General features: G+C 39.8%; 1 protein-coding gene across 1 annotated transcript; it reads right to left on the bottom strand.

The window, feature by feature from the left end:
* Positions 1-3215: 3215 nt before the first annotated feature.
* slc4a1a (solute carrier family 4 member 1a (Diego blood group)) lies at positions 3216-11699 on the bottom strand. The gene is made up of 21 exons (XM_082529034.1): positions 11549-11699; positions 10434-10510; positions 10258-10313; positions 9169-9275; positions 9031-9077; positions 8784-8949; positions 8563-8698; positions 8417-8486; positions 8266-8308; positions 7986-8170; positions 7663-7870; positions 7214-7417; positions 6961-7109; positions 6673-6867; positions 6307-6552; positions 6118-6207; positions 5510-5676; positions 5162-5403; positions 4909-5078; positions 4302-4475; positions 3216-4210 (listed from the first exon to the last, which is right to left on the bottom strand). The coding sequence occupies exons 2-21, from the start codon at positions 10458-10460 to the stop codon at positions 4166-4168; spliced, it is 2727 nt and encodes a 908-aa protein (XP_082385160.1). The 5' UTR covers positions 10461-10510; positions 11549-11699; the 3' UTR covers positions 3216-4165.
* Positions 11700-14128: the final 2429 nt, after the last annotated feature.

Genomic DNA, 14128 nt, shown 5'->3' with positions numbered 1-14128 from the left:
CGCTACGCCGAGACCTCCACATTTTTTCCGATCTCTCAGTTTGAATACAACCGAGGGCGATTATTTTTACTCCCGCAGGCCGACCCCGTCACATCTGCAGCGAAGTTTGAACCCACCGAATACTTTATCGGGTCACCGAGAGTGCAATGAAAGCCAACGTTTTACAGGTGATTGTAAAATTCATGCAACTCAATCAACTCACGTTTTTCCCTCAGATTTTTTTTATATCAACTTAAAACCGAAACTTCACAAATTTTACTTAGAAACGCCAGATTTCCACTTAAAATATAAATATTAAAGTGGTCTATAAAGCAGAAACCGCGCTGTTTCTCGCTGCTCCTAACCTCTTTTTTGTATATTGTAAGCGGCTGTTTGACAGCTTCATTTTGGTACAGCATGTTTTGCTTTTCAACTCCACCTTGTGTGTTTGTGGGCGGAACCCCCGGCCATCCAATCCAGGCAGTCCGATTCAGGGAAAACAAATGACTTTCAGGCCCTCGGCCTTGTTAAACCGTGTTGCGTTCCCATGGTGTAGGAAAAACGGGTATCTTTGCATGTTCAGACAAATGAAGACATGCTTGAATGAATAAGTCACATAGAGCTGATCTTAACTTTACGAAATGTCACATTTACCTATAGAAAACAAACAAAACTCATTGTAAAGAGGCAGGGGACTTAGCAGTGTGTAATGAATGTTTTTAAAATGTAAGACTCAGAACCAAGGGCGTAGATTTGGTTTTGGCATTGGTGGGGACGGATGATTCAACCACTGAACCCTGCCCTGTTTCTTTTTTTCCTTTTTGTCTTTGCTTCTTGATTTAAAAAAAAGGAGAAATATACTTGCCTACATATGCTATTCTGCATGCTTTTAAACCATTTAAAATGACAGTTCATAGTTTTATATGTGAATTATATAATGTTAAATTACTATTAAACAAATGACTAAGTATTTTAGGCTTTAGTTTACTTCAGCCATATTCCATATAAATCAGGTATCATACAAACATAAAAATAGCTTCAAATACAGTCATGACAATAAAAGAATATGACTTTAAGAACTTAACAACATTAGTTCAGTTGTAGTACACCAACATCTCTAACACATTAGCACTAAGGGAACACTGAATGACCTGGTGGTTTTTGTCCATAAAACTACTCATCTAAGATTACCACAAAAGATCTCTCAGCAAAATTATGCAACATTTTAGGCACAATATTGCCCCTATCAAATCAGTGAGCTGGGATTTTTTTTAAATTCTAAACATGAACTACTGTTACAGCAACAGACATGGACTACTGGTGCCCCACACAACAACTCAATGTGGACTACGTGAAGGAGCCAAACACATGCCTTCTCCTCTCGTTAACTGAGATAAACTGCTGGCATATTTGTTTTACATCTATACTGTCCAGTCTCTCCTGGTGGACCTTAGCCATCTTTTTAGTCTTCTGAGAGCACTGAAGCTTCTTTCAGCCTCAGTACATGTGTTTTATCCTCAGATTAAAATTATTATTGTGTGCTTGATGTGCCTCACCTTTGGCCCTGGCTCTTCCCCTCTGACTGCACTAGGACATATTGCTACCTGATAAAATAACACATGGATTCGTGCCATATAAAAAGTGAGACATGTCAATTCAGATTCTTTGTCAAATATACACTAATGAATCAATTTACATCAGCAGCCTAACAACTATCATGATAATAAATACTAGTTAATCTATAGCACCAAATCATCAGTCAGTCACCTGTGACCTCGCCTCTTCACCTCTGTCCGAGCTACAACATGGCAGAGCTGCCTCTGTCACCTGATGAATAACAGTGAGACATTCCAAATACATGCAGTCACATGTGCTTCAAATACAGTAATGAACCACCAAGTCATCATCCAATTTCACCTGTGATTCTTGTATCACCATTACTCTATCACCTGACAAATAGGACATACATGACAATAAGAATAAAATGGGGAGCTGCTTCAGTGTTTCTGTCAATTTGTGCAGATCTTGACTCATCAGTAATGTTTGTAGGGTGAGTGCATTTTTAAAACACTTTGTGCAAACTGCACTCCAAGGTGGAATATTTGCAAAATCACGACTACCTCATGATATTTTGTCTCAAAAATGAACCCTATGAATATGTCAGTGCCATTAGGAAGAAATTATTGTGTCACCAACATTTTAATGTTACACATAAAATTTTTACAGCCTCTGTAAACTAGTATCCTGGCTTGCTCGAGGCTGCCGTTTTCTCTGACAGTTTCAATCAAAATTAGAAATGCTACTCTGGGAGACTGAGATAACTAATAGTGCTGCCTGTTGTGCAGTTAGTTTCCGAAATACTTTTTTATATCCAGGTTCTTCCTTTTTGCTGCCATCCTCCTTGCAGGTCCTCGCAGCGCAGGCTTGCAGCTGCTAAAACTAAACAGAGCTCCCTGAAAGGCACAGCCAATCACATTGGCCATATTTGTCACATGAGGCAGGACTCCAGTAGAGAACGTAATTTAACTCTTTCTGCACCGCTGGCTGAATGAGACGTTGACGGATCGTTTTTTTTTTTTAATCGAGTTTGTTTTTCTTTACTCGAAGAGATCAAATTATTGGTGGGGACAATTGAATAATCGCTGGATATTGGTGGGGACATGTCCCTTCCGTCCATGCCAAATCTACGCCCTTGCTCAGAACAAGAAATTTACCCCTTTCCTGCCGTGATCATTTTCCCCAAAGGATTTTAACTATTTGTGTCGCAGTTCAGTTTGCCTCAAAGCAGTTGCACTATTTAAGGAATAGGAAAATCCAACTATGTTTGTCTTGACTGAATATTAGTAACATTATTAAAAAGTGACATCATGACATAAAAAATACATAACAAAGGGCATATTTTACAACTTCACGGTTTTGTATGTTGTGTATCTATATATTATGTGACATGTCATTCAGCTAAACATGTTTTACTAGTCTGAGAAAGAAAACAGTATTCCGTTTAATGATCCCCTCTGTGTTATTATCATAGTTCAGGCTAATAATAAGTAAGAATAGGCCCCTTGTCTTCCAGAGCAGCAGGACTTTGAAGTTTCCTGATATCATTGAAGGCAGCATGAAGCTGAGTGGCAGACATGCTCCTCACGCCCTCTCCTCTTTCTTGCAGGGTAAAAATAATGACAAACTGTTGACATGTGATGTGACATATTGTGTTACTTAATGCGTTAATGAAAACATGCGTTTTAAGGTTGTCTTTATTTTTTAATAAAATTAAATCCAAAGCATGTACAGTGTTTTGCACACAAATGTGATGGGCAACATAAAATGCACGACAAGGAAAATGTATACAGAGTTTTACCTGATTATGTCATCAGTATAACAATCAATACAAACAATAAGATCTCAGCTTCAACTATCTACCTGCACTGCACATCTCATTTAAAATCACAAAGCATTTAAACACTTACACACAAGCAGTGCATTTATATTCTATATAGGCCAACTGAACAAAAAAAGTCTAAACTGTTGCATAAAGAATACACAAAGTAAATGGGAAAACTTCAGAAACAACTTCACACTTTTCTGAATAATCTGATACACTATGGACAAAAGGCACATTATAGTCTCACAAAATTAATTATTTTGTGCTCATCTGAAGAGCTGACATCAGCTTTCCTTAGCTTAAAGTAAGGTGAAATTACATTATTATAACATAGGCAGAACTACAATTTAACTGCATTGTTGTAATATTAAAGCCATGCTGTAATTGAGCACTAAAAGAAAATAACACTATTATATATAAATGGATCTATCTAACATCTCAGGGGAAAATATCTCTTATTTTCAAAATTCATTCATTCATTTTTCCCTGAGAGAAAATGCCACTCTGTATCTAAGTACATAAACAGCCACTTATACCTTAAAAAACATTTTTGAAATCCTAAAACCTCAAAATATTAATTAGTAATACCTGATAGGTCTCGATGATGAAATTGAATACATTTTGGTTGTCTGTTATGGTTGCAAACACAAATTTAGATGCAGAAGTCATATATTAATAAATGTCAGGTAATGCCCTTTAAAGACAAACAATAATGGAACAGTTTGAATCTGCAAAGAAGTGGCATCACTAAATAAAATGTGACTATGAACGGTATGGTGATGTTTGTGGCAGTATGGATCCATCCTACTCATCCTCCTCAAATGTCACTTTGGCGTCATCAGCGTCCAGCTGCAACACATGCAGATCAGGTTACAACAAAGAAATGTACATATGAAATGACACAAAGAGCTACATCTGAAAAATATAGATAAGCACTTACACATTTCATTTCCATGGCAGAGAAGAGCCTGCCAGTCATGAGCATGCGCAGAGGAACGGTAAGAATGAGAACAAAAGGCAGAGCCAGAGAGAAGCTGCTCATCTTCACCGCCCAAAGTACACCCAGGCACACGAGCTGGATCAGAGTGAACAGATGCATTCGCATGGTACTCACCTGTACAAATGACAAAAATAAGAGTGAGAAATGCACTAATTGACAAGCTATTTGGTAATTATTACACCATTAGACTTGGATATATAAGAAAAAGCAGGATGGGATACATAATCTAATGCAAGGAGCTGTGAACCATTGGCTGTTTTTGAAAGTACCGTTAACAGGTCTGGGAAAGTGAGTAAAAATGAAAGCAAGGTAAAAAATGATCACAAAGATATACAACAAAAGACACAAATGTGAGGCACAAAGCTACAAAGACATGCAAAAAATAGCAAATAGATTAAAAATTGTAAACAATACTAAATACTTTTTGTGCTCTGAGGAAAACTGTCTAACACAGTGAGTTAGCTTCAAAACATGAAGGTGTACGGCATGCAAATTTTTATGATTAGCTGATTAGTGTAAAATAAACTGTATTGTGCTGAATAGATACCCTGGTGGCATAGGCATCAGGGGGATGGTATTTCTTGGGAGTAATGAGCAGAAGGATCCTGTCCCACATCTGGATTCCATTTAGAGAAGTGATACCCATATAGAGGAAGATGCCAAACAAGGCTGTCATTGGAATCATCTTCAGAATAGGCTCCATGTAAATAGAAACTCCTGAAAATTGGCATGAGAGGTAAAATGGTTATTTACTCTGACTCTGAAGTGCCTGCATCATTGCTGTAGATGGCAGCACCTACCAATCATGATGGCCACAATCATGCCGCTGACCCTCTGCTCAATCACTTTCTCTATCTCTGGTTTGGGGCCCTTAGACATGACAGTGAGAGCATTGGCGTGGGTGACAGATCGCACAGTGGCAGCACTCAGCCAAGGGACTCCAAAGATAGATGCGATTCCTCCCATGGTGACCAGGATGAGAAGGTCCCAGTGGAAACCCGACCCTTTTATCATTTTCCTTTCCGCTTTGCTCACAATCAGCCTGGGATTCCCAGAGAACATTGAAAACAGAGATTTCTTAAATATTTTCTTTTTAAGTAGTTGAAATCACAAAAACTAATACTGTATTCGTTTAAAGTGTCACTCACGTAGTAATTTGGGACTCAAGGAAGATGAGGATGAAGACAAGCACTGCAGGTATACAGCTGGCACCTATCATCCAGCCGGGGAAAGGCTTCTTTTCTCCCATGGGATTGATAAACCATCCCCTCACCGTGGGGTTAGTCACTTCAATACCTTTTGGCACAACCAGTTTCTATGAGAAGACAGAGTGATGATGCTAATTAGAAAGACAGTTAAAGGTAGATTCTTTGGACTTCCATCATACATTTTGAGAACTGTTTGGATTCATAAAATTCATGCTAATGGGACAGACGTGGAGGGGGCAAGTTATCTTGCTTTCTCTCTAAGGGTTAGTTTAAAAAAGATAAGTTTAAGAATGCTAAACATGTGACATTAGAAAGGGTTTTGATTTGTCTTTGAATGTAGACACAGCTCTAACTGATCTCAAGAAAGGCACATTTCCATCTAATTTAGGGAATGTTTAAAAGCTCTGCACCTGATCACCATATAGGTGTAACTGGGTTAGAAACACTGAGCGTGTCAGATATGTATTCGGCTTGTGATTATTTGCACACAAAGACATGGATACTTTTTAAATAAATATTTTTTATATGCTCATTTCCACAACACTCACCTGAGTGTAAGCATCTTCAATGCTGATATCTACTGCAATCATGAAGAAAATAGCAATGGGGACTCCGAAATCTCCAATCAAACGACGAAGCTAGTAAGAAAGAGAGCAAAGGACACAAAAAGGTCAGATTCTCAGCATCTAAATAAAGTGTTGAGTTGGAAAACTTCTCCGTTCAAGACTTGATCTTACCCAGCCAGGAAGGAAATGGCCATTCTTAAATTGACGGAAGAAGTATGCAATGAAGAAGCAGCCAAACATCAGGCACATAGAGAGCAGGGCAGTGTTGGGGTATGCCCTTTCAATTTCAACAGTCTTAACTGTTACATTTCCATCTGGATGAATCTCAACATGCTCCGTCATGACTGGGTGGAAAGGATTGTCCAGTGTATCATTCAGATATTCATAGTTCAGGATCAAAGGATGGGTTTTGAAGATCTGAAAAAGAGAAGGAATAGAATAGAATAGACCTTTGTAGTCATTGTACATGTACAACGAAATTATGAGAAAGTACAAGAAGATAAAGCAAATAAGACAGTTAGAGAAATCAAATTAAACCTTGAAGAGCTTATTGAAGGTCTCGTAGATGAAGATGAGAGAGATGAGGATGGAGAAGATTTCTTGGGTGAAGCGGGAAATGTATCGGACCAGGAAACTGCCCTCCATTGCCACGATGAGAACCACGATCACTATCAGCCACATACCCACCCATATGCGGCCTACGATGTACTCAATACCCTGCATCTTGCAGAACTGTTAAAAAAGGAAAAAAGGAAAGGAAGTTTTAAAAGTAGCCTTTAAGAAACTTGAGTTTTTGAGTTCTAACATGCAACGACTTTTACATACAACGAAAAAAGCTTCCTCAAACACCAGCAATGGTCCGGAAAAGCCGATGACAAGGACTGGCTGGGCGGCAATTAAACAGAAGAAGACACCCTGGGCGGCAGTGGAGATCATAAGCTCTGACACGCCCATCATTTTTTCCGTTTTGTCAGCTGGGTGCACACAATAAGGATGAATATTAATGAAACAAAGCAAATTTCTAAAACGAGTTAAGAATGCAAAATCACACATTTCTCTCTATGTCACTCTCTTTTACCTAGAAGCCCTCCGAAGGTGATGGCTGGAGAAAGGGCAGCGAAGTAAATAAAGATGACGGCAGCAAGAACCTGAGGGTTCACAGCATCTGTGAAGTCGCTGATGTAGTGGCGGTAACGGCGCTTGATATCCTTCACCATGCCACCAAAAGGATAGCCCGTTCGGGCCAGAGGATCCTCCTTCGGCCCCGGTGGAGGTTGCAGAGCTAGAGAAACAAACAAATCAAATACATTTTATTTACTGCCAAAATCCTTCAGTTCTTCCTTATGCACGAGATTCTTTTAGTTTTTTTGTGTCCATTTTTTCTTTTTCTGTTACTGTGTACAATAAATTTAATCTAAAGGATCTATTACTCCCCAAACCTCATTGGCTCATTTTGCTGTTGTAGGTGTTGTAGATATCTCTTTTTAAACGCCAAATAGGAGCTTCTTATTTTAGTTGTATGCTGACCTTTCACCCTTTCCCCAAAGGTAAGACGGGGGTCAGTGGAACGGAGTCTGTCACTCAAGAGTTTTTTCTGGAAGTCAATCACCGGCTCCAGCATTGCCTTATCTTGGATCTGAGTGGGTGGAATCACAATGCTGCAGTCCATGAAGTCAGCGATGGCATCTGTGATCTCTTTTGAAGTCTGAGCCAAGTGAGCTTCCAGGCAGAACACCTGACATAGAGACAGATATAAGTTTTTATTCACCTGAAACCAAACAAATGAGGTGTCCTTTATTTTGATTAAACTGCGCAATTTCTACAGAGGCATGTTTCCTCTTCTTGCTCACCCAGTCGGCCAGCAGAGCACCCATGGCACGACCACTTTCACTGTAGTTGATTCCACTGTGGCCGGGGCCCACCAACAGAAATATGAAGCGAACAGGGATAGAAGACTCCAGGACAGACTCCATCACTACAGAGTCACTCAGCCTGGCGAAGGCCACCGCTGGTTTCTGCAGGAAGTCCAGTTCGCCTGTGAGAAACACGCACATTTTGATATATCTGTTCCAGAACTAGGTACAAAAACTGAAGATAAATGAATGGGAAATCAGGAAAAGTTAGGCATACCTGAGAGGACAATTGAAGCCTCTACATTGTCAGAGCTGTCTCTCTGCAGAGAGAACAAGTAAAGTAGTAAAACATGTAAACTCTGCTTCACTGACAATAAATAAATAAATACACATATAATAATCTGCATAACCTCCCCCCAAATTTGTACCTTTTTCGTGACAGAAAAGGTCTGCATCTGAATATCACCAAAGGGAGTGACCACAGGTCCCTCAGTTTGACTGGAAGGACAAATCAAATGAGCAGTCATGTTTAAGAATTTGGCATCTTGCAAAAGAAATATGTTGTATGGGTTACCTGCGTTTCATCAGGAGAACTCTCATCAGGTCACTGTGATCACTGGAACGGATCACATCCTTGTTCAGCATTTCATCAACCATTTTCTCAACCACAGCAGACAGATTGCTGGCATTCATGTCAAGGATAATAGCACCTGGGGAAATGTAACACAGGTTTTAAAGTTTGATTTTATTCAGATATAAACAGTGATTTGTGTACACGTTAAGCTCCATACTCACCTGTGCTCATGGCCTTGCGGACGTGGAGCAGGCTGGTAAAAGTGAGATAGGAGACATGAGAAGGACCCCATTTTCCTGTGGCCTGGTTAAAGTTTTCCTCGTAGCCCACCCAGCGGCCAGTCTCCTGCCAGATGTTTCCCTCGAGCTCATTCAGCTCCACATAGGCCTATGATAATTCAGTGTGATTAGTTCATTTCATTGGTGAATTTTAATAATGGATTTGAAACACTAAAAACTGTAAACTAACTTGGGCATCCCCTCTTGTTGTGGCATTGGTATTCAGGTTCAGAAACGCTGAAATAAAAAGACAGAGGTGTGATTTGTACGTAGGTATATAAAATCAAACCACAACACAGAGAAAACACAGACTTTAAGAAGACTTTACCCTCTGAATTGGTGGGAATGACGATGGGCTTCGGAGATGGCTCATCCTCTTCCACCTCCTCCCTCCCCCTTTCAAGGTCAAAGTCATCACTCTGACCTGGTATGGTCCTAGTGATAGCACCAAAGGAAAACACTATTTAAGATCAGGGATCATCATGAATTCTGCTCAAAAACACCTTCTGACATCACATCAAGTCTTACAGGCAAGTCGTAAAGACAAGCAAGCAGTTGATCTGTGATTAGATATAAATTAAAAAAAATTACATTGCCTTATCTGTGTTTTTAGAGAGATTAACTTTGAAGTCAGTGATTGCATTTAGCAAAGTAAATATCTTTCCTTGATTAAATCAGTCAAACCACTCACACAGTTAGTCTGTCATTAGTGTCATTCTGAAAATGGCCACAAGATGGCAGGCTTGCTCAACTAATTTGTTAGCTGCTTTGTAGCGTAACGATGATTGGCTGTGTATCTCATTGCTGACCTATAAACTTAAACTACCTCTGCTACCCGGAATTCATGATAATTAAACATTTGTCAGTGTGCGAGCTTTTGTAAGAGGCATCCAGACCTCTCTTTCCTACATGACTTAAATCAAACATAATTGTAAGCTGTGGCTATTGAGAGCAGCCCAACACGCTGTTAGGCAGGCACTATAATTGTAAGCAGCTGCCCATGTATTACACCCAGAAGGTATCTCGCAATATACAAATGTCTCTTTTTGATATTTTTCTGACCATCTGATAAGCATCATTAAGTTTATGTGCTATTCTGTTGCTAAACTGCGATCAAGTAAATGTGGATGTTTTCACTTAATGCAGCTGACTACTGCTATTGCTGTATCTGAAAACCTAAACAATTAGCCAAAAGAGCCTAAAAGCCTCATAGCCTAACTTTGTGATGGAAACTTAACAGACAAAATAGTTTGATTAGAACTTAACCTAAATACAGTCATGGAGGAAGTTGTTGGGGCAAGAGTATGCTCATTCTCATTTGAGGGCAGGGAAGGACCCACTTATCTTATCAGAGACACCACAATTTCAACATAAACATGGACTGCAGTTTTGCTTAACGACGCCAGGAGGAACTCACAGCATCACTGGAGAAGGGAAGGCTGAGCCATTGTCTTCATACGACATGTCACTGCCCTAGATATGAGCAAAGTTGTAAAAGAAGTCATTGAAACAGCTGGATGAAAATGGATCAAAAAAAGTGACATAGATTTTAGATGGATGAATGGATGGATGTAAAATCACAAAACAAACAACCTCCTCAAAAGTTAAGTTGTTTTCCATGGATGTTGGCTTATCTGTCCTCCCAGTTTTCAGATACTTTCATGCATTCCCTAAGGCAGAGGATGAATGAACATATAATTAAAAACACATGGGATAACTAATAAGAAATAACAACACCTCACTATGGACTAAGTGCAAGACAGGTGTTTTATCTGTTGGGATTTCTGGCATACTTTGATTCCCTAAATGATCACAGTAAAACCTGCTTTGATCTTTTTTAGGGAGTTTCAATGAGGAATCCATCATATATCATCCTCGTTCGTCAGCAGAGTTGCAGCTGAGGGCAGATAATCAACCAGCCGTTAAGAATATGAACTACGTTACAGCTGAAAAAAAGGCCCTACAGTCTTATCTCTGGGTTACACCCTTCAACAAGACACATCTCTTATCCTCAACAGCACTACAGTAATAATTTTCAAATTTTGGACTATTTGGTATTGAACCATAAGTTATAGAAAAATATTATAAATCTAACTGAAATTTTTTTGAGTGTAGTGTATTTCAAGTTTTCAAACAAACGAACAAGTCTTGCACTTTTGGTATAAATAGCAACCGAAAATATTTGTTGTTGGACACCTAAAAGGTAGAAAAATAAAGGTTTCACATTGCAAATCTACTCTATACCAGATTCGAATAATGCTTTTGCAATTCTTGGAACAAATGACATTAGTTAGTTTAAGTCTTAAGAAGGCGTTGTCATTTGCTGATAAAGATATTTTTCCCGGCACTGAAAATATGCAGATTATTAAACATATAGTCAGAATAAGCAGTAATATATATTTTAAACAATAATAAAAATCTAAACATTTCATGCATGTTCTATCATGCATTCAAATTAACAACAAAAAGCGGAAAATAAAACAACAAATATAAACAACAAATTTTTTCTTTAACAAGATTACCAGAAAATTACTCAAGCAAATGAATTAATTTCACTCTAAACTTCTTACAAACATGTCAGAAACATAAAAAGCTTGACTCTATGTTCCTACTGGAGTACATTCCGATATCCATCCTGTTTGACCCCTTCCCTGTGGATCATTAATGCTAAAAAGTGTGAACCCTACAACAGGAGGTAACACCCCTACCTGTACACAGGTACTCCTACCAGGTTTCCAGCACAGGAAATAGGCCGATCACAGGCCGAGCCGTTCTGTCAGCTTCAACAAGCCCGGCGACAAAATGAGCCAGAACAAGCGAAAAGACAAATACAGCAAGAAAACTAGAGTAGCGGGAACACCCATATGAAACTACGTCGACCGTAAGAGGTGCAGTACCCTCCTGGTCCTCTGGTTGGCTGTTGGGGCAACCTGGCAAGGAATGGGTGGGGGGTGATAGAGACAAACATGGCTATCAGCCTTAGACACCTTGACATAGGGATATCCCAACCCTAATTTGGACGATCCGCCCTCTCAGCATGAACCAAGTCTGGACAGGGACAGCATGAAACAGCAAGCTGTACTTCAGCTTGTCGAAGGAGCACACATGGGCCAAAGAGGGTAAAGAAGGGGGCAATGTACAGTATCAAGAGCAGAGCATCCTACTACGTCAGTTTGTTTACGTACTGGGGATTCCCTCAAATTAGGGGTTGGGTGAGTGATGTGATGGGAACACATTAAACTCAACTTTTTTTTCGGTTACAGCCTTCAAGCTCACCTGGTTTGTCCCTCGAACATGTCATGTGGTATCAACAGGGTGAGACATCCTCAGCAGTTGCCTGGCGGTGGAGGCTGGTAGCTGGTGATAGATAAGCCACACATGGATGTGGCTAGACTGAGAAAAAGTGTAAAACAGATGAATAAAGACACAAAAACAATAAGAGCAACATAATTTTTTTCAAAACATGTGATAACAGCTTGTGGAAGAGCACTGCTAATGAGAATTTACTGCAGTGCAAGTCCAAAAACAAGTGCAGTTATCAGTCAACACACAAAGTAAACTGACCGTTTTCCTGTTCACAAGTCTTCTGGGGGTAAAACCAACCATACAGGCAATCTGAAAAGCACTCCTGTTGGCATTCACTTAAAGCCACAGAACACATGATTGTCATCACTGATAAACTAAATGCATTTTTGAAGGCTTCAGTATCAGTTCTGTATTAAGATATGTGACCTGGGCCCAAGCCAGCATCCCTGCCAGCATCTGCCAACGCCAGCCCCCCTGAGCCTGCGTTCAGTGTGAGTAAAACTGATTAATCCCGTGTGTTTTCCCTGAGACAGCAAATTCCAATCATAAGGCTCTTTCCAGTTTCTTAGCAGGCCAATAATAAAGTGGTGTTTTCTCTTTCTGAGTCTGCAGATTTACAAATTAGGTGTTCTGTTTCTGAGAGGGAGAGCAATATAACTATGTGTTCTTTTTCTGCATTGAGACTGAATGCTGTAGTGTAAGAAAGACTTGTGCTATTTTGTGCTCTTCAGTCTGTACAAGCTGCGTTAGCATCTGAGGGAGACAGTCTCAGAGATTGCTTTATGAAGGGCCATCCAAGACACTGAATCCCAGCTGCCATGCCCCCAGTCATCCCATGTGTCCTGTGCGTCTTTCATTGGGTCCTGCACAGCTCAAGTCTTAACTCAAGACTGTGTGTCTGAAATTCAACAGCGTCTGAGTTCTGGATTTTGTTTATGGCCCGAACTATTAGCATTAAAGCTAGCCTTGGTGTCATTCCTGTCTCCTGTGTCCAATATTTGGGTCTGAAATTCATCCGCCCATCACACAGCCTTAAATATGACAGATCTTGGATCAAGATCACAGTCTTTAAAACTGCAAAGTTTGGCATTGACACTGTGGTTGGTGGAGAATGTGCTGTTAGCGACTAATCTTGCAGATGTTGGTGTATGATGTTATGCCGTTAGCCAGAGATTTCCAAACTTTTTGAGGTGACGGGCCTTTTGTATGACCTCTGATCAAAATAATAATGTGAATGTGTGTTTCAGAGAAATTTACCAGCTTGTGTAAAGTAAAATGAAAAAAATGAAAAATGAAAAAAATTCTGAAAACATGTATAACACATAATGTGCTTTATGTAGCTTTGTTTAAATGTTGTATTACTCACAAATACTTGTATATTAACTATCTGGCGGCCTGGTATCTGGCCGATAGTGGTGTCCATTGATATCACTATGAAACTATGAATGAACACTTTTGGAATTAAATAGTAAATAAAAAAGTGTGAAATGATTCAAAACATGTTTTATATTTTAGAAGTAGCCATTCTTTGCTTGGAGTACTGCTTTGCACACTCTTGGCATTCTCTCGATGAGCTTCATGAGGTAGTCATTGTTTTCCGACAGTCTTGAAGGAGTTCCCTGAGATGCTGAGCACTCTTTTTCCCTTTGCCATCTCAACAGGGTTTAGGTCAGGTGACCATGGAGGCGAGACCATCTGGCGCAGCGCTCCATGACTCTCCTTCTTGGTCAAATAGCCCTTACGCAGCCTGAAGATATGTTTGGGGTCATTGTCCTGTTGAAAAATAAATGATGGTCCAATTAAATGCAAACCGGATGGGATGGCATGTCGGCAGAGGACGCTGTGATAGCCATAATGTTTAAGTGTGTTTTCAATTTTCAATAAATCCCCAACAGTGTCACCAGCAAAACACCCCCAAATCATCACATCACCTCCTTCATGCTTCATGGTGGGAACCATGCATGTAGAGACCATCCGTTCAC

The sequence above is a fragment of the Aulonocara stuartgranti genome (assembly GCF_965226115.1).
Source record: "Aulonocara stuartgranti genome assembly, chromosome: 4".
In the NCBI taxonomy this organism is placed as follows: Eukaryota; Metazoa; Chordata; class Actinopteri; order Cichliformes; family Cichlidae; genus Aulonocara; species Aulonocara stuartgranti.
The sequence above is the reverse complement of the archived record's forward strand: the minus strand, read 5'-3'. Positions and strand labels throughout refer to the sequence as shown.